Raw genomic sequence first — 23,442 nt, 5'->3', positions numbered from 1 at the left:
TTTAAAATGCACTTCAGAGCATATAGGAAGATATTGCTTCTTGAAAAAGCTGAAGAGTAAAGCAAAATTTGAGAAAAGGAAGAAAAAACTAATGTGCATAGCATGGGAAGCCCAAGAGGGTGGTGGTGGTGGGTGATCGGGGAAATTGGATGGTGTGTGTGTGGTGGTGGGTGATCGGGGAAATTGTGTGTGTGTGTGTGTGTGTGTGTGTGTGTGTGTGTGTGTGTGTGTGTGTGTTGGGTGGCTGAAACAGTAGGTCTAGGGTGCCATTTCACCTAAGTCCAGACCTACACATAGAGTTCCTGCAATGTACATTGGTGCAACTAAATTCCAGTATCTGTGAATGTCCCTTTGTGAGATGGCCCAACATAATGTGGTACACAGGCCTGTTGTAATTAAGAGCACTATAGCTACAGGTCAGTCAGTTTGCAGCATGAACTAAAAGCCTGCTTAGGAGGGGTATCATCGATAGGGTGATACATAGACTGGAAGTGCCTAGGGGGCCCCCAACTTGAGATCTGCTGGGTGCTCCCAAATTGCTAACACTGACCCTGTGGAGGATTTGCATATCTCCGATTCTGAGTCAGATGAGTTGGCCTGTGTGGGACAGATTCTGTGTGCTATTCCATATGAGTCTGATACCAAGAGTACTCTGTCCTTTGCCTCTCCAACAGGATTTTCCTTCAAGGATACCCTTCAAAGGATGATAGAAGAGTTTCATCATGAGTCAGAAGAGCTCTAAGATGGCCATCTCAGCTGGATGGCATTGGCGCTTGCTGTTCCTCTAGTAATGGATGTCTTACAGGACTGCAGCATGTGTTTGCCAATGTTTATTTGGAGTCAGATTTCCTAACCTCTGCTCCCTGGAATCCTGACAGCTTTTTCCATAGTGAAAGTCTGCCACAAATGTTTGTACAAGAATCCTGTGGCTAATCCTAGTATGGTGTCCCTGAATTCCGTCAAGGGCTCTGCTTCAACTTCATCTAGAAACCCAGTTTTTAGTGATAGAAAGAGGTAAATACTCAAAATATGTGTAAAGAAGGTTTACAACTTTGCTACAGTGTCCTTTAGAGCCTTAAGATCCCACTCCTACATGATTACTGATCAGCAATCGCTGCTGCAGAAAGTGAGCGCTAAGGCAGAGGGGATCTCCAGTATTGCTTTTAAAGAAGACCTGGTCGAGTTATGTGACCTCTGTGCCAAGTGGTCTGGTGATCCAACAAAATGCAGACATGACGCTGTGGATGCATATGTAGAGTAGTAGCTGCAGGGTCTGTGATTCGGTGAGATGACTGGCCGACTACCAGACCACATAAAGACAGAGTTACTAAATGCACCACTGCATAAGGTGCTTCCCTTTGGACTCTCTGCTTGAAAGTGTCTTCAAGAGATTGAAGGAGAAGGACAAAACCATGCAGTATGTGAAACACCATTTTCAAGCTCAAGGACCAAAATTCAGCAGAAACTACCTAGTTAAATCTTAGCCTTCATGTCCTAAGCAAAACAAGAGTAGAACTGATAAGGGAGTAAAGGGCAAATTCAGAAATGAATGGAAATCAAAACCAAAAAAGGGGCATGGGGCCACCTGAGCTATGACTGTCAGGGTGAAAAGCCATGACTCAGCCAGGATATACACCCCTTCCCAATCCCAAAGGCCTCTCTAATCCTGCCCTTTCCCTAGTATACTCTGTTACCCTCATGCAGAAAAAAAATAGGGTTAGTAGCCTTTTTCAGAACTTGATACATATTACTGTGGGTCCTGAACAGTCTTCAGTAGCACTGCAGATTACATGTTCAGAAAGTTTGAAGTACAGAAGAATTCCCTTTTTTTTAAAGACCAGCTCTGACTTGTGCCCCCTCTGCTGAGACACCTACTTGAGCAAAGGGACATATAAAGCTTACCCACAGCAGAGGAAAACAAAGCCCTTTACTCTAAACAGTTCCTGGTGCCAAGAAGAGAGGGAACATGAAAACCCATACTGCATCCATCCTATGTAAACATGTTTTTCATTATCCCCTAGTTCAGAATAGTAATGCTCCAAAGCTTTTCCCTCTGATGTCCCCTCAAGCGTCTGTGGACACATTACTATTAAAGGACAACTATCTTCATATCCCTGTTGCATAAGATCGCAGAAAGTTCCTCATGCTTGCAGCATGAGGTAGCACTAACAGCTCTCATCCTTGCTTTTTTATGCTTATTGCACCCAGACTCTTTGCCAAATGTCTAGCTTCAGTTAGTGTTGTGCAGGATAAATGACATTCATATTTACCCTTGCCTGGATGACTCTCTCATTCAAGCAGATATTCTGGAGGGGATAGAGAAGGCTCTGGACTGTATGCTGAATTACATCAGGGACCTGGGCCTCTCCATTCATTTAAAGAAGTCCAGTTTCACCCCCATAAAGTGTGTGTGGTTTTACTGGATATATTTTTGACAATGGCCCAACAGAGAGCTGTCCATCCTGAGGATAAGCTTTCTCTCTGACTCTGTACCTACAGAATATTCTCCTCCATGAGGTGATAGCAGTCAGGGAATGCCTCCGAGTTCTAGGCTATGTGGCTTTATCCAGCCTCATGGTGCTACTGGCTCTTATAAAGACACATCAGTGGTATCTGCGGAACAGGTGGGATCAACACTCAGAACCTGTGCAAACATAGATTCACCTCTTCCCCTGCATTAGGAAAAAGATCTCATGGTTAATAGTACAGCTCCACCTCAGTTTGGGATTGCCATACAGAGGAGACAACCCCATTTAATAACCCTCACATCACACTCCTCAGATCTACATGGGGAGATCACATGGGCACCACTCACATTCAAGAGACTTTTGACCAACTGTGAAGAAAAAGCATATCAATAACTGTATATGTGAAATGATTGTTGGCTGTCATTCTCCACTGAAAGCTCTCAGCCAGATTTAGGAAAAAGGGGTCCTCCAAATCCTGATGGGCAGCACAGCAGTAATGTTACAGTATGTCAACAAACAGGGAGGGAGCTCCTAATATCTGCTGTGCAGATTGGTTGTGCAGACATGAGAGATGACCCAAACAGGAGAGATGAATCTTGCAGCATTCAACTTCCCTGTCCAAGAAAACCTATTGTCAGTTATGCTTACTACATTTCAAACATACCTTCACAAATGTATGTTGAACATGCATGTATCTCTAGATTTTATAGGGATGTTGGGTGTGCCAGAAATAGACCTTTTTGCATCACCTCTAAGCAGACATCTGAAGAAGTTTTACTGTAGAACAGCAGCTCCAGGGACCTAGAAGATAGATGTATTATCCCTACGATGGACAGGTCTGTGTCTTTGTGTTTTCCATCTTATTCCCTTGATCCTCAGGCTACTGCTATAAATCATGGAAGAGAGGCCAACAGTTGTTTTAGTAACCTCATTCTGGCCAGTACAACACATGTTTTTTTTTCCATGCACAGCCTAGCAAGGGAGAAGTGGAAAGATTTGCTTCTGGGGATGGACCTTCTCACACATACAAAGGTCCCTTACACACTCCAACCTCTCTCTCTTTCTATATATATGTATATATTATATACATAACTTTGACTCCAAATCCAGCTCCAGACAAGTGAAACTCCTCCAAATCCAGCTCCAGACAAGTGACAAGTGGAGTACCTCCGGGTTCAGCCCTGGAACCGCTCTTGTTTGGAATCTACTTCTCTGAAGTACAGGCCAACACTAAGGGACTCTGGCTAACAAAGTTCGCAGATGACTGCAAACTGGGAGCCATTATTGAATCCCCAAATGATGTGGATATTCTACAAAAGGGCCTTACAAAAACAGATGCTTGGTGCCAGAGCCATGGGCTCAAGCTCATTGCCAACAAATATATAGTTATCCCCTTTGGGAAAAAACATGTACCCATGAATTACCACATAGGTGGCAGTACACTAAACACCGAAAGTGTGATAAGAGACTTAGGGACACAGGTGGACAGTGGTCTCACCTTCGATAACCACATCGCCGCAACAGTCAAGAAATCATTCTATGTGGCATACCTCATCACTAAGGGCTTTCCATCCAGAAAAAAGGAGGTCATTGTCCCACTGTACTCATCCCTCATTAGACCCATCATAGAGTGCAATGCCTCATTTGGTATGTACCTCACAAGACATCTGCAACAACTGGAAAGGCCGCAGAAACACCTCACTAAAAGAATCACAGGCCTAAAGCAGATGCCTTATGCTGACTGAAAAAAAACTTCAGCTATACTCTGTCGCATATCATCTACTCAGGGGCGATCTCTGCTTAACATAAAAGGCCATGTCAAAAACAGAGCTGTTGGACATGCTACACTTAAAGAAATCCCAATCCCTCAGAGCCACACGCTCCAGGGATCTAAACGTTGTCATCACAATGAACAAAGCATGCTGGAGGGATAGGTTCCTGACCCAGAGATGCCCCATACTCTGGAATAGATTGCCCATGCATGTCAAGCAGAGTGCCTCTTTGGCCCTCTTCAAAAGGAACCTTGACGATTGGATGAAAGATAGGAAATTCACCCCAGGGATCACGTCAGTCGCCCTGCTAGACAGGGGTCAAGGGAAGTAAATATTGTGGGAAGAAATAGCCAGGCAATTGTTATGGCTAGGCTTGTGTAGGCCCTAGGGCCAATAGCCTAGTACCAACTTATGAACCTATAGGTTCATAGGTAAATACTCAGCTGTTAGTCTGTATACTATTACAAGACTAGTCAATAACCAGAGGTCAGAAACAAACATTGTACCTTGTATCTGTGAGGCAAAGACCTTATCCATAATGCCAACCCACCTCCCTAAAAATATAATGAAAGAGACAACTGACCCAACAGCATGCTAGAATCGCAGTTGTCAGCACCAAAAACTAAGCGCACAAACAACGGAATACAGAACAAATCTAAGGGTGAAATCTAAAAGGGTTTCTCTATCAAAACCTGGGATTGAACCAAGGATCTTTTAATCTTCAGTCTACCACTCTCCTGACTAAGCTATTTCTGCTAACTCTAAGGATGTTGTCTTAGATAGTTTCACATTAATTCCAATTGGGCATATAAACTCTAAGGACATGCTGAACATTGCAAGGGAGACTAAGAAACCAGACACAAGGAAATCATATCTAGCAAGGTGGAATAGCTTCATCTGCTGGCTTCTTCTCCACAGATCAGCACCCAACTAAGGAACAAGTGGGAAAACTGGCCTTTTTTATGCTTTTTTTAAAGGTTCCTACTTTTGCTATTCCAGCTTACCAGGTCATGGATCCCCCTTCAGTAAAACAGTTCTTAAAAGGGTATTGTATCTTGGACCGCCAAGAAAGGAGATTACTCCACCGTGGAATCCTATGTTTTACAGAAAGTGACCCCAGCCCCATGTGAGCCAGCTGCTTCTGCATCCCTAATAAAACACTTAAAAACCTCCGAAAGGGTATATACAAACCCAGAAAATAAAAAGAAAAAACGACCCCCCCGATGAAAGTACAAATAAGACAGTACTGTCTTGCTTGTACTTTCGGCGGGGGTCATTTTTTCTTTTTATTTTCTACATCTGTATCCCTGCAGTTTTTGTCCTGGAAGATGCTCCTCTTGCTGGTGACACTTATGTGGAGGGAACCCTTTTTATTTTTCCATCAGGACAGGATGTCCCTTTGCACCATTCCATCTTTTATGCCTAAAGCTGTCACTGAGTTGGCGCCCAAGCAAGTCATTCATTTACCTGTGTTCTTTCCTATCCCTCAAAACAAGGAAGAGAAAACCGTTTAATCCTTGGATGTGCATACGCAGGTGAAATTTTACTTACAAAGCACTAAGGATTTCAGTAAAGATAGAGTAAATGTTTGTTTCTTTGGCAAAGGGTAAGGAGAGTAAACCAGTTAACAGACTGTTTCCAAATTGATTGTATATTGCATTTCATATTGCTACTCCCTTCAGACCAAGACTGCTCCTGGACATCTCATAGTTCATTCTACTAAAGCCACCACAGCACTTCCCAAAGGGGTCAGCACCTCATCTGTTCTGGAAGCAGCCATCTAGTTGTCTGTGCATGCATTCTGTAGACACTACCATCTGGGGTTACCCATACAGCTAGGGCAAGGTTTGCCTCTGCTTACTAACAAGAAGTAATGATTGCAACAATGTATCTACCCAGACATGTAGCTTTATGTTACGTTCTTAACACAACTCTACTTTCTATGCATTCCTTGTCACTTTTACCACTGTACTACTGCACAATTGTATTGAAATGGGGGGGGAGGTAAAAATAAGAGGCAGCGAGTATTGGAGATCTGTAAAAACATGATGATCATTAACTGCCTTGTCCATTTTATTTTATTGCCCATTAACCTATGTGTTACAGCCAGCTGCAAACCTATGGCTACTGATTTTGATTGACCTATAACCAGGTAAGCGTTCTTCCTCTGAAAAGGCAGCACCAGAAACAGATTTTGGAATTAGATACATTTTTGTAGATGATGTCAGTACAGTGAATGAAATTTTCCACTGTGATAAGATTGCAGAAGTAGAAGAGATCAGACAGAAATGCTGAAGATGCTGGACATTGTTTATTCAGTGGTTAAATTAAGTAGTTTCCAAAGTCAGGGCCTATGCATTTGAGAGTTTGTTTTATTAAAGTTCCTGATGCAAAAACCGTGTCTTTAAACCATGAGTCTAATTATTCTTTGAAGGCAATTTTTAGGGTATCACAGTTAATATACCATTTCAGTATGGTTTGGAAATCTAATATAATACCTCTGAACTGGCAAAATGAGGTAGTTGTCCCCATTTTCAGAACGGGGAGGAAGGGGTGTGTTCCAACTGTAGCAGTATTAGACTCTTAAGCCTCATGGCAAAGCATGTGCCAGAGTGCTGGAAAGGAGACATTATCCAGTCATCAGACTTTTGATTCAAGAAGAGTAGTGCAGGTTCTAACCTGGACATGGAACACTGAACCAGCTGTTTGTATTTGTACAGGTACTAGATATGTTATAGGTCTTTACCAGCACATGGACTTGGCTAAGGCATATGACCATTTGTCCTGAAATGCATTGTGGGAAGTGCTGTGTCAACAGTAGAGGGTTCCAGTAGCCAGTGCTGTGGCATAGAGGGATAAAGACCCAATAACAGCCCGGCTGACCTGTGTTTCATTAGTGGCTTGGATGTCTGATGTACTGGCAGGGGAGAAAGAGCATGCCTTTTGTGGGGGTGGGGGATTGCACACAGTGGGTATGTTTGTTTTCCCTGGTGGAAATGAGGGAATCAATTTCAAAGACGCTAGTGAGGGTAGATGGGACATTCTGCTGACATCAGCCCCTGTAAAAAGTGAGGAGCAGTTTAGGGCAGATTCCCACTGAACATTCCTCCTTCAGGGTTGTTTCTGGGCATGAGCACAGGGATGGATAAATGTATGTATGACACTGCTGCAGGGTCCCCACAATCTCCTCACTGCCCTAGAGTCAGGTCAGGGATAGCTGGGGGGAGGATAAGGCAGCCTGGAAGACCCAGCAAATGAGGAGAACTGTTGGCAGCTTAAAAAACAGTATGGGGTCCCAGGGCTGCTACCACATGCTGCTCACTCCCTATATTTGAGGAGTGAGAGTTTTTATCCCCATATTGTTGGCATTAAGTCAGACATGTTCAGGATATGCCTAGGACTCTGCCAAAGATGTGTCTTGTCTTCCAAAATGTCTGTGGGTTTCTTGAACACAATACCAAGGCACAGTCAAGGTCCGGAGAACACCTAGTCTGAGGATGCTGAAGCCACATCCCTGTTGTTTATAGATGATGATTTCATTTTAATCTTATTTAACTCTGACTGCCACCATGTACAAGAGTAAAACTCTGTTGTGTGTCACATGGTTGGGATAATAACCAGGGGTCATTATTCTGTCCTGGAAAGGAGTGGATTGCTCTCTACATGTGAGGGGGAGGGGACAAACACTTCAGGTTGAAGAGTTTAAGTATTTTAGGGTCCTGTTCATGACACGTATTTGAGGTGAATGAGCAGTGGGTAGATACAGTAGTAGCAGCAGTACTGCAGACATTGTTGTGTGCACTAGTGGTCAAGTGAAAACTAAGACTTACGATAAACCTCTGGATTTAACAGTCAAGTCCGAGTCCTTATTCAGAGTTGTAATGATGAAATTTTACACCCTGTGCAATATACCCATTTGCCTCTCCACCACCGACTATCAGCCATTGGCCAATCATCTTGTAAATTTTTTTATTTTATTTATTTATTTTACATTTGTTTACCAGGGAGGTCCGACTGGACATAGCTGTCTGTTTTCAGCAGAGGCCCGGGCAGAAAAGCTCCAGAACAATTGTTAAAAATACTGTACATAAAATGTTTACATGTGCATTGTGATTTAGACATACAGTTACAAGATATAACAGATAGTAACAAATGATTGCATGATCATACATTAGATTATTACATAAGCATGGTGGCTTTGACATAAAATTAAAAAGTATAGCAGGTAGTAACGTATGATAGTATGCACATTCAGTTTGTTTAGTAGGAATCATGTTGAAGATGTGATGAAGATAAAAGATGAAAGAAAAAGGAGAAACACTAACCAGTTTGTATATGGGGGTTCAGCTTAAGCTAAGGGGGAGTTAGCATTAGAGAATTTGGGAAGGGATAGAGGGGAGAAGGTGGCTAAGAGTTGATATCTAAAGTGTAATAATATATAGTGCATCTGTGGGAGTTTTCAAAACGAGGTAGGATAATGGGTAGGGGAAGGAATTAGAACATGTCAGCCAGGTGCTAGGCAGTTGCATGTCCAGGAGTTGTTTAGGTGGGAAGTAAGCCGTTGTTTGAAGATGTTTTTGTTAGATTGTAACCTGATTTCTAATGGTAGGGAGTTCCAAGTCTTGGCAATGTTACTAGAATACAAGGAGTCACCAGAGCTGTAATGGGTTTTGGAGATTGCGATTAATGCCTTGTTACTGGAGCTTAGTTTTCAGTTGTTGGAGTAGAGGGTAATCAGGTTTTGTAAGGCTGGAGTTTTGTCAGGTTGGTACAGTATTTGGTGAGCTAGAAGAAGCTGGTTTAGAGCTAAGGTTTTAGGGAGTTCCAGCCAGGAGAGTTGTTTTATGGCTTGACAGTGGTAGGTGCAGTAGGAGGAGTCTGTGGCGCATTTTTCTGTTTTGTTGTAGCGTACTGATAGCTTGTTTAGAGCGGTCTTGTTTAGATTAATTAGAGCAGGAGAAGCATGCAGTAAGGCAGAGAGAAGATGGGTATGAGCTAGGGTGACTTTACTGTTGGTTAGGAAGTTTTTACTTTTGTAAAGACTGCCTAGTAATTTGTGGACTTTGCTTATTATTTGAGCTCTATAGCTCTATGTCTGTCAAATTTCATATTATTGTCAGTGATGACCCCTAGTGATTTGGTTTGTGTGACAAGGGAGATAGGAGTACTATCTGACACACAAATAGAGAATCGGGGAGTAGGCACTGTTGCTTTGGAGGGACGGAAGAGCATAAGGTGGGTTGTTTTAGGATTTAGTATTACCTGAGAGTTTGATAGCCAGGTTTCAATGGATGTAAATGCTTCTTGGGTCTTAATGTGAACTTGTTGGAGGGTGGGGGCAGAGCAGATTAAGGTGGAGTTGTCAGCATATTGAACCAAGTTTGCTAAAGGGGTGGCTTTTTGAAGATTATTTGTAAATATAGTGAAAAGTAGGGGTCCTGGGATTGATCCTTGGGTTACTCCTAGTTTCACAGGAAAGAGGGGGGAAGGGAGATTTCTATTGAACAGCTTGTTGGCGCTGGGAGAGGTAGCCTTGAAACCGTAGTAGAGTGGGGTAGTTAGTTTTGTCAGAGTGATGTTAGAAGTTTTGTATGGGAGACTGTATCAAATGCCTTTGACAAGTCAAGGAAAACTGCAGACACTAGTTGGCCGTTGCTGCATTGTATATTTACTAGGTTACTAAAATGAATGAGTGCCGTGGTAGTACTATAGTTGGGACAGATTCCATGTTGAGTGTCAGAAAGAAGATTGTTGGAGAGGTGTGTTAGGATCTGGGTGTGGATTCATTTTACCAGTATTTTAGCCAGTGGTGAAATTATAGCTATAGGACGATAGGTCAGTGGAAGTGCTCCCTTTATGTATTGGTATAATATAGGAGATTTTCCAGAGAAGTGGCACTTTTTGTTCTGAGATTGATCTGTTTATGATTATTGATACTGGGTAGGAAATGGCTTTGGCAGCTATTTGTAGGAATTTGGCAGGTAGTTTGTCTACTACTAGGGTGGAGGGTTTAAGTTTGGTTAGGTGTCTATAGATGGTGTAAGTTGGTACTGGTTGAAGGGTGAAGGAGTTGGGGTTATTTCATGGGTTATCTAGCATAGTGGGGTAGAGGATGGTGGGTCTGCTGATGGTTTTGGAATAGAATTTGTAAAGAACTCATTGAATTGAATTGCTGTGTTGATGGCGGTGGTGTCTATGTTTAGAGGAGGAGTCTATGATTTGCCTGCTTGGTGAATACTATTTATAGCGCCCCACAACTTTTGTGGGTTGGTATTGTGCTTAGTTTGAATTTCGTTATAGTATTTTAGTTTGCATAGTCTGATTTGTTTTTTGTTTGTTTGTTTTGTTTTTTTAACAGTGTTTCTCAGTTATAAGAATGTTTGCCTGTTAGGAATAGTCTTGTTTTTGTGCAGGTGCCCATGCTTTGTCCCTTTGTTTTTTAAGTTGCCTAGTGTTCTTAGTAAGCCATGGGGCATAGACGGCTTTAGTGTGGATCTGTCTTGGTGGGGCAAGTTGGTTGAGAATGCCTAAGAAGACAGTGTTGAAATACTCAACTGCTTCATCTAGAGGAAGTGTTAAAAGGGGGGACCAGTTAGAGTGTTTAAGGGCAGTAGTAAGGTTGTCAGCTTTGACGTTTTTTGTGTACCTGATGTGTTTAAGGGAGCTAGTTCTAGTGAGTTTAGTTTGGTCTCTGATGAAAAAGGCTGGGAGGTTTTATGTACTGAAATTATGAGCAGAAGATGGGCAGTTAGTGAAAATACAGTCTAGTATTGATTCTTTTTTTGAAGTTTTGTCTGTCCTAGTAGGGGGTATATAAGTTGTGAGAAACCACAGAGGTTAATATGATTTGAGGGGTGGGGAGAGTTAAGTGACGTCCAATCAATATTGAAGTCTCCTAGTATAACTGTTTCATTGGGGAAGGTTTCAGACTCCCAATGGAGGAGAGATTCTAGGGTTTTGTTGTTATCGCCTGGAGGGATATATGATTCTAAGATATTTAGCTGTTTCTGTGTATTTAGTCTTACTTTAGCAAGTCTGATCTCTGTATTATTAAATGCAGGAATTTCTATGTTAAATAGTTCTACATAAATGTTGTTCTGATATAAGAGAGGAACTCTGCCTCCTTTTTTAGCTGTACACTCTTTTCGTAGTATGCTATAACCAGGGGAAAGTATATCTTCTTTTTAATGTGTGGCTTGAGCCATGTTTCGGTAAGGAAGATGATGTCAGGTAAGTATAATGCTATGTTTGCATGGAGCTCAGTGGTTTTGTTAAGGATGCTTCTTATGTTATGATTTATTACTAGTAAATTGTCAAATAAATAGTATACTGTGACAGATTATAAGCTGTTGTTCTGTTCACTTAACATCTTGTAAATTCCCAGGCTGCTATCTTTTTAAAGGTAGATTACATTAAAAAATGAAAGTTTACAAGCCCTATGTAAGCAGTCTTGTTTATTGACAGCTTGTAAGCTGTCAGGTGTTTTAATGTTTGGTACCTCTAATAACCTTTGTATGGAATTGGCCACATTCTCACCTGTGGTCATGAGCCTTGAATAATAACAAAGAGGAAGAGCTCACAGATACATGTGCAGAATTTTTTTTTATTTTCTCAGAATGAAGCTGGACTTGCTGTCTATGACTCATTGAAGACTTTGGCAATCTTGGAGGATTTTAGAGTGCATATTGTGCTCCTTTGTACTGAGAAATGTCAGCAGAGATAGATTGGACACCTTTGGGAAGATGCCTCTTGGCTATTTCCCTTTTCCAAAAGAGGTGGAGCAGATATAGCCCACTGGGAGGAGACTCGTTGGCAGACCCAGTCTGTACTGGAGCAGTTACATCTCTCAGCTTGCCTAAAAATATGTGGGAATCCCAGAAGATGAATTGTAGACTGACTCTAAGGAATTTTGTTGCTCTCTGCTTGAGTTGCTACTACTGTGACCATCACAAGGACAAATAGTATAGAAATGAATGAGCGGGGAAAAAAATGAATGGTTCCATTGGAAATTCATCTAGTTTGTGAACTGTTGGTATGTTAGTAGGGTTGAACAAGGTTGTATAGTGTTCGGGAAAAAATATTAGAGCTGAAGAGGTACTTGCTTAGACATAATGCAGTGAAAGCAGGTCATGGTCTATGGGTATTATTATTTTCTTACGTGATAACAGTCGGTTTGAGCTGATGAAGGAAGCTTTTTAATTCAAGTGGTAAAATGAGTTTTCACTGAAGTTTTCGGTTTTAAATAACAACTAATTTTGCCTTGTAGATTGACCCTGTGGGAATTGGCTGACCTCCTAAAAGAAAAAGGTGTTATTAATGCAATTAATATGGATGGAGGCGGTTCATCTACCATGGTTGTCAATGGAACTCTGGCAAGCTACCCTTCGGATAAGTGGTATGTATGACATTAAACAAAGAAATAGTGTGTGTGTGTGTGTCTGTTGAGTTTAGTTTAAAATTGTGCTAAAGCACTCTATTAAATCCCTTATGTAAGTTGATTCCATGCTACAGGTTTGCCAGCTGCTTTGTCGACCTTATAACAACCTTTATGAGAGTGGCAGGAAGCCACAAATGCAAGAGATCTGCCTGTTTTACATATTTTGTGCTCTGTTTCTCTGTCTCTGCACATTTCACACCCTTCCTTCTCAAGTCTGTAGCCTACTGTAACTGCACCCTCTACCTTATCCTAAATTACGTCCTTGGTCTAACCAATTGACCAGTTAAAAGCCAGGAAAGTCAATATGTTACTGTTGGTAACTGGGGAACTGCCCCAAGGACAAGCAGAAAAAAAAAATGAACTGTTGAATAGTTTTGCTGTAAATGTCCCAGATCTTTAACTGTGTCACTGAAGGTTTTACTTCATTTAACTTTTTACTCATCAGAAGAGTGCCAGATTTTTCAGCATGGATTAATTTGTTTTAAAATGCTGCACAGCTCTATTTTTATTGTATTTGTTGCCATTTTCTTTACTAATGAGCATTCTTTTTCAACATTTCTGGAAGCCGTGCAGTCTTTATCATGTTGCTAGAAGCTGACAATACTTGTAAAACGTAGTTGTAATGAAGACTATAACACTGCTGAGAAGGTACTGGGAAATTGCCAGCTTCATATTGTAGAGGTTTTAGCCTTGGCTGTTCCCCAGATGACCCAGGTTCGACTAACAGCCCGTGTGGTGAAAGGTTGGGAGGAAGGGAAGGTTTGTTACTGGCTTGCCTGGCATTGGAAATGGTGGCGGATTTGGCAACGTCCGAATACATGAATACCATGTAGTGTAACATGACAAAATGCAGTCTCAGAGCTCTAGATGTATGAGCCTGCTATGGAGGGCAACACTTTCTTGCTGAGGATTGTGGGTATGCAAAAACAGACTCCCACACTGTGCCACTGTCGTGGGTGTTGAACCACATTTCCATCCAGCTGAGGCTACCAGAAGCGTTTAGAAAATCTTCTAACCTTTACTAAATGATGGCCACAGTCCCTGGTTCTCAGTTCCTGGTTCTGTGTCCTAGGTCATGGAGGTGTCAGGAGAATGATCCAGAAGGGGCTACAGAGCAATTAGAAGCCAAAAGTAATAATTAAAAAAATTAAGCCTTGTCAAAAGGCCATCAAAGAAGACAAATGTCCTCCCATGAGCCATGCCCGTCCAAAGCATTTGGGTAGGCCATTATGACTTCCCATTATTTTTCTTGTGGACAGCAGTGAATATGGCCATTCGGGTAAGTAAATAATAACTCCATTCCATTTATTTATTTCCTTGCATTCTATCTTGTGGCTTGCATGTTTTAAGTAACAGTAAAGACATTCATAAAAAAACATAAACTGAATTGACAGGCAAATGCAAAGTAGAATCAGAACATTTCATTTTAAAACTCAACTTAGATCAATAAAAAAGCTACACATTTAACTAGAGTTTTAGCAGGGGCAGTGCTCCTTAAATTACTAATTTCTTTGCACTCCCTTTTTTGAGGTAATAGGGGATGGTCCAAATGTTCTGCATAGATATTTTTTCTCCTGGAACTAAATAAACATGTGCATTTATGACTAGAAATGTATTCTTGACAACTATTATACAAGAACAACAATGGCATGGATACTCAGTCATCATCCTTAGAAACAATTGAATTGACTTTAAATAATAACCTCACTAAGGAGTGTCTTATGGCAACTATGTTAAAAACCTCAAAACTGCATAATATACAGATTTCAAATTTCACATAGTGATAGATTTGTTTATCTTTTTAAATTTTACCAGCAAATTTATTTGGACGCTTCCAACTGTTGCCCCATCCACATATATCAAATCTTGGAGTGTATTCTACACCCTGGGAGTGCTTTGCATAGGCAAAATGTTCCCATTAAGTACCTCTCATATATTTTGATTCGCTATTGCAGATAGTAAGATTTGTGCTTACATGAGAGTGAACCTGTTGGACCATAATGGAGCTTTATTAAATCAGTGGAAGGGGCAAAGGACAAGCAGAAAGCTACAGAAATTTCAATTAAACAAAAAAAAATTTGGAGGTCATGTGTGAAATACTTAATGTGGTCATTGTCTGTCTGATGGGGATAACACTGGAAATGGGTGGAGTGGCTGACTTATTAGAAACATTCTTTAAATTCAGAAGCATGTATATAAAGAGAGTTTGAAGATTGCTTCATCTCAGTTGTGGGAGCCCTTCCTTTATTAATCAATTTATTTCTTTTGAATTTCTTTGCACTTGTTTACTGGGAAATTCCGACTGGGTGCAAGACCACTTTTCAGCACAGGCCCTGGGAGAAACATTTCGGAATTGCAACAATCAACAAAAAGACAAAAGATAAGTCTATACTCATGTAGCACAAATATACAGCGTGTTTAAAGTAGGAATTAACATTATTATAATATGCAGTAATTCAAAACAAAATGTCAAATACACTTAGTCACTGTTGAAGTGTATGCAGTAATACAAGTCATAATTTATCAAAAAATATGCACAGTAACTGTAGTGGTATATTTATATTATCAGGGTATAAGGAATAAAAAGATACAGATATTTAGTATTGTCTGGTAGGAGAGTAATAGACATCTGCTAGAAAAGTTTATCATGTTAGGTGTGTAGTGCTTGTGGTGAAGCACATGGAAGTACAGACTGCCTGTACTAGCAGGACAAACTGTAAGAATGGAGGTAAGCATAGTGAATACAAAGGTAGGAGTGGTGCGAAACAAGTGCCGTAGTAAAAGTAAAAATGTGGTAAGATGACAGAGGGGTCATTTACAATGTTTTAGAACTGAAGTAAGAGAGTATTGTTCAGGGGGAATAAATATTTAGGAGAAAATAATGTATGATGATTGTCAGTGGAGAGTTTGGTGTAGCACATCCTGTATGTAAAATAAGGAAGGGGCAAAGTAAGTGTAAAGTCAGGTTTGGGTGGGTGGAACTGAAAAAGGAGGGCTGGAGCAAATGGTGCAGAAGATTTTGTCAGAAGTTTAAGTTAAGGTTGTATAAAAAAGTCTGTTCTAGTGGGAGTGAGAGCCTGTTCCAGAGTTTTGGCACACATGTGGACCACAGGGCTTGTGTGCTTTTAGGGTTGAGGTTAGGTTCAGAGCTTTGGATCTAAGTTGTCATGAAGGAATGTACCACTGGAGGAGTGGACGTTGTAGGTGGGTATTTCTGAGGCTGATAAAGGAGCTTATCACTGGACGTGAAGTATCTGAGATGGGTGGTAGGATGCACATTGTGGGACAGATAAAGAAATGAGACAATAGGAGCAGAAGCCAAGATAGCTCCAGTTGCTGAAAAAGTCAAAGAGAACAGATTATGGTGGTTTGAGCACGTGCAGAAAAAAAAAACAGAAGACAATCTAGTTAAGGAGATTTGGAACAGACAGGAAAAAGGCAAGAGGAAACAAGGGCATCCACCAAATGGATGGATGGATTGTGTGTGAGAGAAGACCTGCAACACTGAGGCATGGCTGTCGAAGAAGGTAGAAGAGTGGCATTGAATCGAGACCGAGAAGGTGATGGCAACAGTTGGCACGACACCCTGACCACAAATAGAAAATGGGAAGAGAGGATTGAGAATGATGATGATGATGATAAAGGATCTTATGGGCAGTTTGTCGCTACGAAGACTTTAGATGATCTCGCAATTATACACAGTTAAGGTGTCTGACAGCAATTTTATGATGGTTCTGTTGGAAAGGTTTGCTGTGAACTTTCCTATTTTGTTGTAACACCGTTCCAGCTTCTCTTCTCTGGAGTATGGAAGGTTAATAAAGATGGAAAAAGCATATGGCAGAGAGGTTTATTGGCAGGCAGGGGTTCTGGCTTTGTCTGCATACTTTCTTAGGAAGGATTTAGCTCTATATAGGAGGGCAAGTTACTGGATTTTTTTTTTTTGGATGCATTGCTGGATTTGAAGGTCAGGCTTGTTTTTGTGTATATTTACAAATAGAAGTTTTTCATAAGGGAACAATTTAAGTTTTAATATTATTACAAGAGGGGATATCAAGATCAATTGTATGTACTATGCACAATTTAGGAGAATGTAGACGCATTTAGCATTTAGTAGGAGCTGAAGTTGTTGAAACTATGATTCGACAGAAGAGAAGGATGATTTGGAGTTCCTGTAATGAAGTGCCAAAACAAATGACGTCAGAGTCCTTGGTGTGATGAATTAAGGATGCATGGCTGATGGTGTTGGCTAGGTCTTTGAAACATATGTTCAAAAGTGTATGTCCTAATATGCGGTTTTGTGGAACACTATTTTTTTTTGGATGGGTAGGCTGGGTGAAAAGCTGTTTCTCCATCTGACACATTGGTCTCTCTGAAAAATGAGAGACTCTATGGAAAAGTTAGAGGTGGAGATGTTTAGAGTGTGAAACCGTGTCAGGTACTTTTGAGATGTCCAGTAACAGTGTAGACACTACCTTATCATTTCTACAGTTAAATATTGTGCTCATAAAGTATACCAATGGTCACTTTGCACTGTGACCAGGGCAAAAGCTGTGTTGAGTGAGAGAGCTTAAGTTGTTATTGAAGTAGTTGGGAAAGCAACACTTCCCAAGGATCTTGGAGGTAAAGAGTAGCAGTGATCCTGTGGTTTGATAGTTTAGTAGAGCTGCTGTCTTTATCTGAGGAGGGGGGATATATGTTTGTTTCCATATCAGGGGCTGTAAAACTCTGTCAAAGAACTCTTTATAAGGATGGTAGTGAGGTAAGCCACTGAATCAGCTGACATTATGTACTTGACAAGAGATTTTCAGCAGCTAGGGTGGCAGGTTTTAGTTTATGAAGATGTTTTTTGATGTTGGTGAAGAAAGTGGTATAAGGCACAACTTAGGGATTGTGGTGTTTGCTGGGGGTAGAGAAGGCAGAGTGCCAGAGAGATTGCTTTGGACGAGCGAGGGGGCTGTGTTTATGTCGTGTGCAGTAGATTACATGCAGTATCTTTGTTCAGCTCATATAGATGTGTGGTTGAGATGTTTTACCACTTCTCAGATATCTTGTGGGTTTTTTGCTAGGTTTCATAGAAAATGATGAGTATATAGCTAGATTGGTCTTTGTTTACTTTTCATTTTTGCCTAACTTTGTCTCTTTATTTCATTAATTGTTTAAGATGGAGAATTAGCCACTGGGCAGAAGTAATGTAAAGTGAAATGTTAACATTTCTCATCTGCAGTATCAGTCTAACTCAGTGTCCATCCTTGCTTCAACAGCACTAAATTCTCCCATTACATTCCTCTGATCTGATACATGAACTGCAAATCTGTAATCGGCATACAGTACGTAAAATAATACTTGCATACAGAAGGTACTGTGCCTTATAACATCCAGGTCATGCATTCAAAGACATACACATAAGGCTTTTATTGGCATACTGGTATATTTAGAGCCTAAAGGTAACAATCATATTAGTAATTAATTATCTTTTTTGATATCTTAGAAGCCAGCATATCAATTTAGGTATGGGCTGTATTATAAAAGCACAAAGTTTTTGCACACCTGCTTGCATCATCTACCACATAATGCCTGACCGATGCCATCAGACTAAGTACAAACATTAAATGTATCATATGTGCAGTTTATATAGTAATGTCATAAGGCAGATATCCTCCTATATTTTTTAAACAAGAAACATCTTTATTAAATTATCATGTATAGCACAGCCCATGTTATATTTATATAAATGACAATAACCCATAGCGACACAATCTCAGTTGCAGACATTATACATTCCAAATCGTGCACCACAGCTGTAGCTGCAAACATTATACATCACTTTTAACATATACAGTCATTATCAGTCAGCCACTACAAAGCTCATTCAAATCCTGCCTTCTTTTAAACCTTGTACCACCTCTTCATGTAATTATCCCACAGTTCCCACTTTTTCCTATGTAATTTGCTCCTACCCTTTTCTAAATACCCCAGTTCCAGTTGTTTTATCTCTGTTACTATATTCACTACTTCTAGTACAGTTGGTTTAGACTTTGATTTCCATTTTCTAGTAATTGCTTTTTCGGCAGCCATCATAATTAGACTCAGCAAGGCCTTACAATGTCTAGGCAATTCCGAGTTTGTATCATAGCTCAAAATAATCATTTCCTTACTCACTCCAACTTGCTCACCCAGCATTTCTGACAGAGCAGTCTGCAGGGAATCTTTAAAGACTACCAAGTCATTACACCCCCAGAAAGCATGTTCCCAGTTACCTCTTTCTGCCCAATCATACCTCCAACATTTACTGTCTACAAGAAGAAAAATACTTTGAAGTCTGCTTAGGGTATAAAAATACTTATGTAAGCATTTTCAGGCAAAAATCCGAAATGTTTTAGATTTTGTTGCATATTTGGGATACATACATATATCATCCCATTGTTTCTTTGTGAATTGCTTATCTAATCTCTCTTCCCAGGCCTTCCTAACCTCCTCTGATTGATTCTTACAGTTATCATGCAATATTTTATATGCTCTACTAATTATTCCTTTCTTAATGGCAACTTCTGTTCTAGATCCTACTAAAAATGCTACCAGTGCTGGTCTTTCATTTAGCACCCCCCCCCATTTCTTTCTCTTTGCCTATACTCTGATATCAATTATTGATATGTAAGGCAATTTTTAGCCTGCAGTCCAAATAAGATCTTGGCATATTCCCATTCTGTTACCTTTCCCTCTGTAATTATTTGCCCACAGTACCTTAGTTCCTTTACCAGTTTTCTCCAATAAATTCCAGCCCCCTCTTGCTTGTTGTCTGCATCCCTAATTGCAGTCATCCTGTCAGCAGAATCTCCTTTCTCCAGTCCCTTGTTGGCTTAGTCCTTAGAATACTTTCTGCGACTTTTTGAATATGATATTCTATATGATTATTGTTATTCTCCTTAAAGGTCTGCATCCAAAATCCCAGTCTCTCTGTCTAACTTGAGCTTCCCTCTTTCATCATCATATCTTTCCATTTTGAATTATAGTTCAATGCATGTGCTATGTATAGGAGTCTTACCTGTGCTGCTATGAAATTACCACTTCAACTTGGGTAACCACAATCCACCCTGCTCTACTGGAAGACTAAGCTTATCCCACTTGACTCTTGCCTTCTTCTCTCAGATAAATTCCTTCAGCTCTTTACTAATTGCTATCCAGAACTTCTCCTCTGGTTGATAAATACATGCCTGACCTGTGTATAAGACTAACGGGACTAAAACATGTTAACTGCTTGTATCTCACTATCCATATCCATATAACAGAGCTTCCATTTTCTCAGGTTTTTGTATTATCTTGTGTTTCCTCTCTTCCCACATATCCTTAGCTGCCACACCAGTATCATTTTTAATCCATACTCCTAAATACTTCATTTTGTCATGTCCCCATAAATATGGATATTGGACCAGTTCATATGTGGGTACAATCATGTCCCCATAAATATGGATATTGGACCAGTCCATATGGGGGTACATAATTTACTGATACTGCTTTTGTTTTTGCTTCATTAATTTTGTATCCCAAAAAGGTTTGATATTGTCTCCATATGGTCCACAACACTGTAATGTCTCTTTCTGGTTTTGTCAGGTATAAAATAACGTCATCTGCAAATACAGCCAGTTATATCCCTGAATTTCTTAGTCCCTTATTTTCTTTGCCAATGGTTCTACATATAATGCAAATAAAGGGGAGCGAGAACAGCCCTGCCTGGTTCCTCTGCTCAAGGAGAGATTATCATAGAGGACCCCACCCACTTTAGTTTTCACCTCCAATAATTCATATATCCTCTTAGTCATCCTTATATTTTTATCAGGGATTGCAAATGCTTCTATTGTCCTGCTCATAAAATCCCAGCTTACTCTGTCAGATGCTTTCTTTCCATCAAGACCCACCAGCAACAGTGGTATTTTCTTACATTCTGCTTCCCTCTGGATCATCACTGTTATGTTTATGTTGTCACATGTTTGCCTCCACTCCACAAAACCAAACCGATCCATATCTATCAATTTTGGCATCACTTTTGCCATTCTTGTACTCATTATAGACATAACGTATAATCATGATTAAGTATTGAAACGGGTCTGTATGAAGCTGGATCTGATGGATCTTTACCCTCTTAGGTATTACAGCTACCACAGCTTTTTTTCCAAGATGTTGGTACTTCTCCTCCTCTTAAAATACTGTTAAACAAAACCTTCCAGATCTTCACCATTTTTTCCCTCCTAGCTTCCAGACTTCCACAGGAATACCATCTATTCCTGGGGACTTTCCCATAGATTGCTTATACATCACCGTTTTTATCTCATCTCCTTCTATCCAGTTAGTAATTGAGCCTCCTCTCCATCTAACCTTGGCGTATTTAATTCTTCCATAAATATTTCCATTGTACTTTTTCTTGATTTCCATATTTCTCTGATTTATACAGACTTTTACAGAATTTCTGATATATTTCTAATACTTCTACAGGATCCCTAGTTATCTTCCTTCTAATAGTCTTCCTAAGCTTAACGACAGCCCTTTCTACTTCCTGTTGTTTGAGTCATTGCTCTAAAACGTTTTGTCATCTAGAGTTATTATCAAAGAACAGTTGCTTAACAGCAATCTTTCTAAACTCTTGCATATTATCAAGGTGGTCCTTTATTTCCCCGTTTAGCATTCAGTAATTGCTCATCTTAGTTCTTCACCATATCTCCCTTTCTTTTATTTCCAGTCTATGTTAAAGTTCCACTTTGAATTTATCCCACTTCCTAGCTATCTTTTCTGAAGATGTTCTCTAATACCTCCTGAATAATGTAAAAATCCTTGTAAATATTTGTATCTAAAAATTAATGTTATGGAAGGAGGACAAATCCTCAAAACTAAGAAAAGTTGTTCTGTTAAGATAATTCAAAATCACTTATATGATGTCAAGAGAACATATTACTGACTCTGGTGATTTTCTAAAGAAAGTGTTTAAAACGGCTATCTTACTGTGACACTTGATGTTAAGTCACTGTTTACCTCTATTCCTAATAGAGATGGTATAGAAGAGACATCTGTTATGTAGATCAGCTACTGACTCTTATTCTTTTGTTAATACTACATATACCTTACTTGAGTTTGTACTTGAGAGTAACTTGTTCTGCTTTGTTAATCAGATTTATTTACAATAGACAGGTGTGGCTATGAAGACGCCTGTGGCCAGTACATACACTAATTTACTTATGTCTGAATGGGAACATCAATTTACTTTTGATAGTGAATTTAGCAGCAGTGTATTGCTCTATGCACACTTTGTAGATGATATTTTTGACATGGAGATCAGCACTAGGTGATTTTGAAATGTTTATTAATTATCTTAACTTTGTTAATTTTGAGGCTTTGTCCTCCTTCAATTATATTAATTTTTAGATATAAATATTTACAAGGATTTTTCAGGGCTGCTTAAAACTAAAATTTTCTAAAAAGGCAGTTAGGAACACATATTTACATCACACAAGCGTGCATCCAAGTTATATTTATAATAATGTGTTAAAGGGGAAAGTTTGTCATTTATCTAGACTTACCATAGATGATGTTTTTTCATAAGAAGCTTCCATTGTGATATAAAAAAAGGAGGCTTCCATTATGTGTAATGAATTTCTCACATGGAGTTATAAATTAGATTAGATAGATTCTGCACTTAATAGTGTTAAAAGTCTATGTAATAGCACTATGAATCCATATTTTATATCTGGTTGTGAAACTTGTGAATGCAATGTTAGTGCTCTAAATGGCTTTATTCCACATATTATGACAAATAGAAAGACTTCTAAATTAATTTTTAATATTTTAAAGAAATTGGCCAATTTTAGTGGCCTCTCCAGAAGTCAAAAAATTAGTTGGTTTGTCACCTAATATTGTTTTTAAAAATAAGTTAAATTTGAAAAGGCTACTAAGCTATAGAGTGGTCTGTAACAGAGCAGTGCCTCCTAATATGGGTTTATATAATAGAACTGGAACCTTCCCCTGTAACGAATGTAATTTTTGTAAATGTATTAATACTACCTCTTTCTTTTAGCATCCTGTAACAAGGAAGGTTTTTCATAAGACTTCATTGCTGATTGTGATTTATCAAGTTTAGCTTATGTTGCCACCAGTACTTTATGTATATCTTTTTATGTTTGAAAAACTAATATACAATGACTGGCCAGTAATATTTAAAAAGGAGTACGCTGATTAGTCAACTCAACAGCCTGCCCATTGTAAATCCAAGAATATACCAATGGAAAGGTCCGGTCACCGTGACGTTTTTTCCATAAGTACATCTCATAAAAATTTTACTTTTCTTTCTTTTTTTAAATAAATTTACAAAACCAAAGACCTCAAACAAACAAGGGACATGGTACAGAGAAAAAGGATAACCTGGTACCTTCTGCAAAACTAAAGAAATGTACCTGATTGTCCTTTTATTTTCTGTGTTCCGTCTCTGCTGAATGTTAAAAGTCTCCCAGTTTCTTTTTTCTTAATAAATAAATAAATATAAAAAAGCAGCAGAGATCTTCCTTTGTCCATTGTTTCCTTTACACAGCACTGTAAGCATGGGAATGCAAGTTCCATACGCATGTGCAGGACATCAGGAAAGTCCCAGGGTACCGAAGAAATCATGGAAGGGCACCACGGAGCTGTTATACAAAGACATTATTTAAGAAAAGTAAGTCATTTTTTCTTAAATAATGTCATTGTAAAGTAGCAATAACTGACTCTGTGGTGTGGTATATGGAAG

General features: G+C 39.6%; 1 protein-coding gene across 1 annotated transcript in view; it reads left to right on the top strand.

The window, feature by feature from the left end:
• The window catches only part of NAGPA (N-acetylglucosamine-1-phosphodiester alpha-N-acetylglucosaminidase), a 953,155-nt gene that overhangs the window by 650,301 nt on the left and 279,412 nt on the right, over positions 1-23,442 (top strand). Inside the window, exon 5 of the mRNA XM_044066565.1 lies at positions 12,507-12,635. Coding sequence (XP_043922500.1) covers positions 12,507-12,635 — 129 coding nt within the window. The remainder of the gene's footprint in view (positions 1-12,506; positions 12,636-23,442) is intronic.

The sequence above is a fragment of the Protopterus annectens genome, chromosome 3.part1, assembly GCF_019279795.1.
Source record: "Protopterus annectens isolate FY-2018-M chromosome 3.part1, PAN1.0, whole genome shotgun sequence".
Taxonomy (NCBI): Eukaryota; Metazoa; Chordata; order Ceratodontiformes; family Protopteridae; genus Protopterus; species Protopterus annectens.
This window is presented reverse-complemented; position numbering and strand designations above follow the sequence as displayed.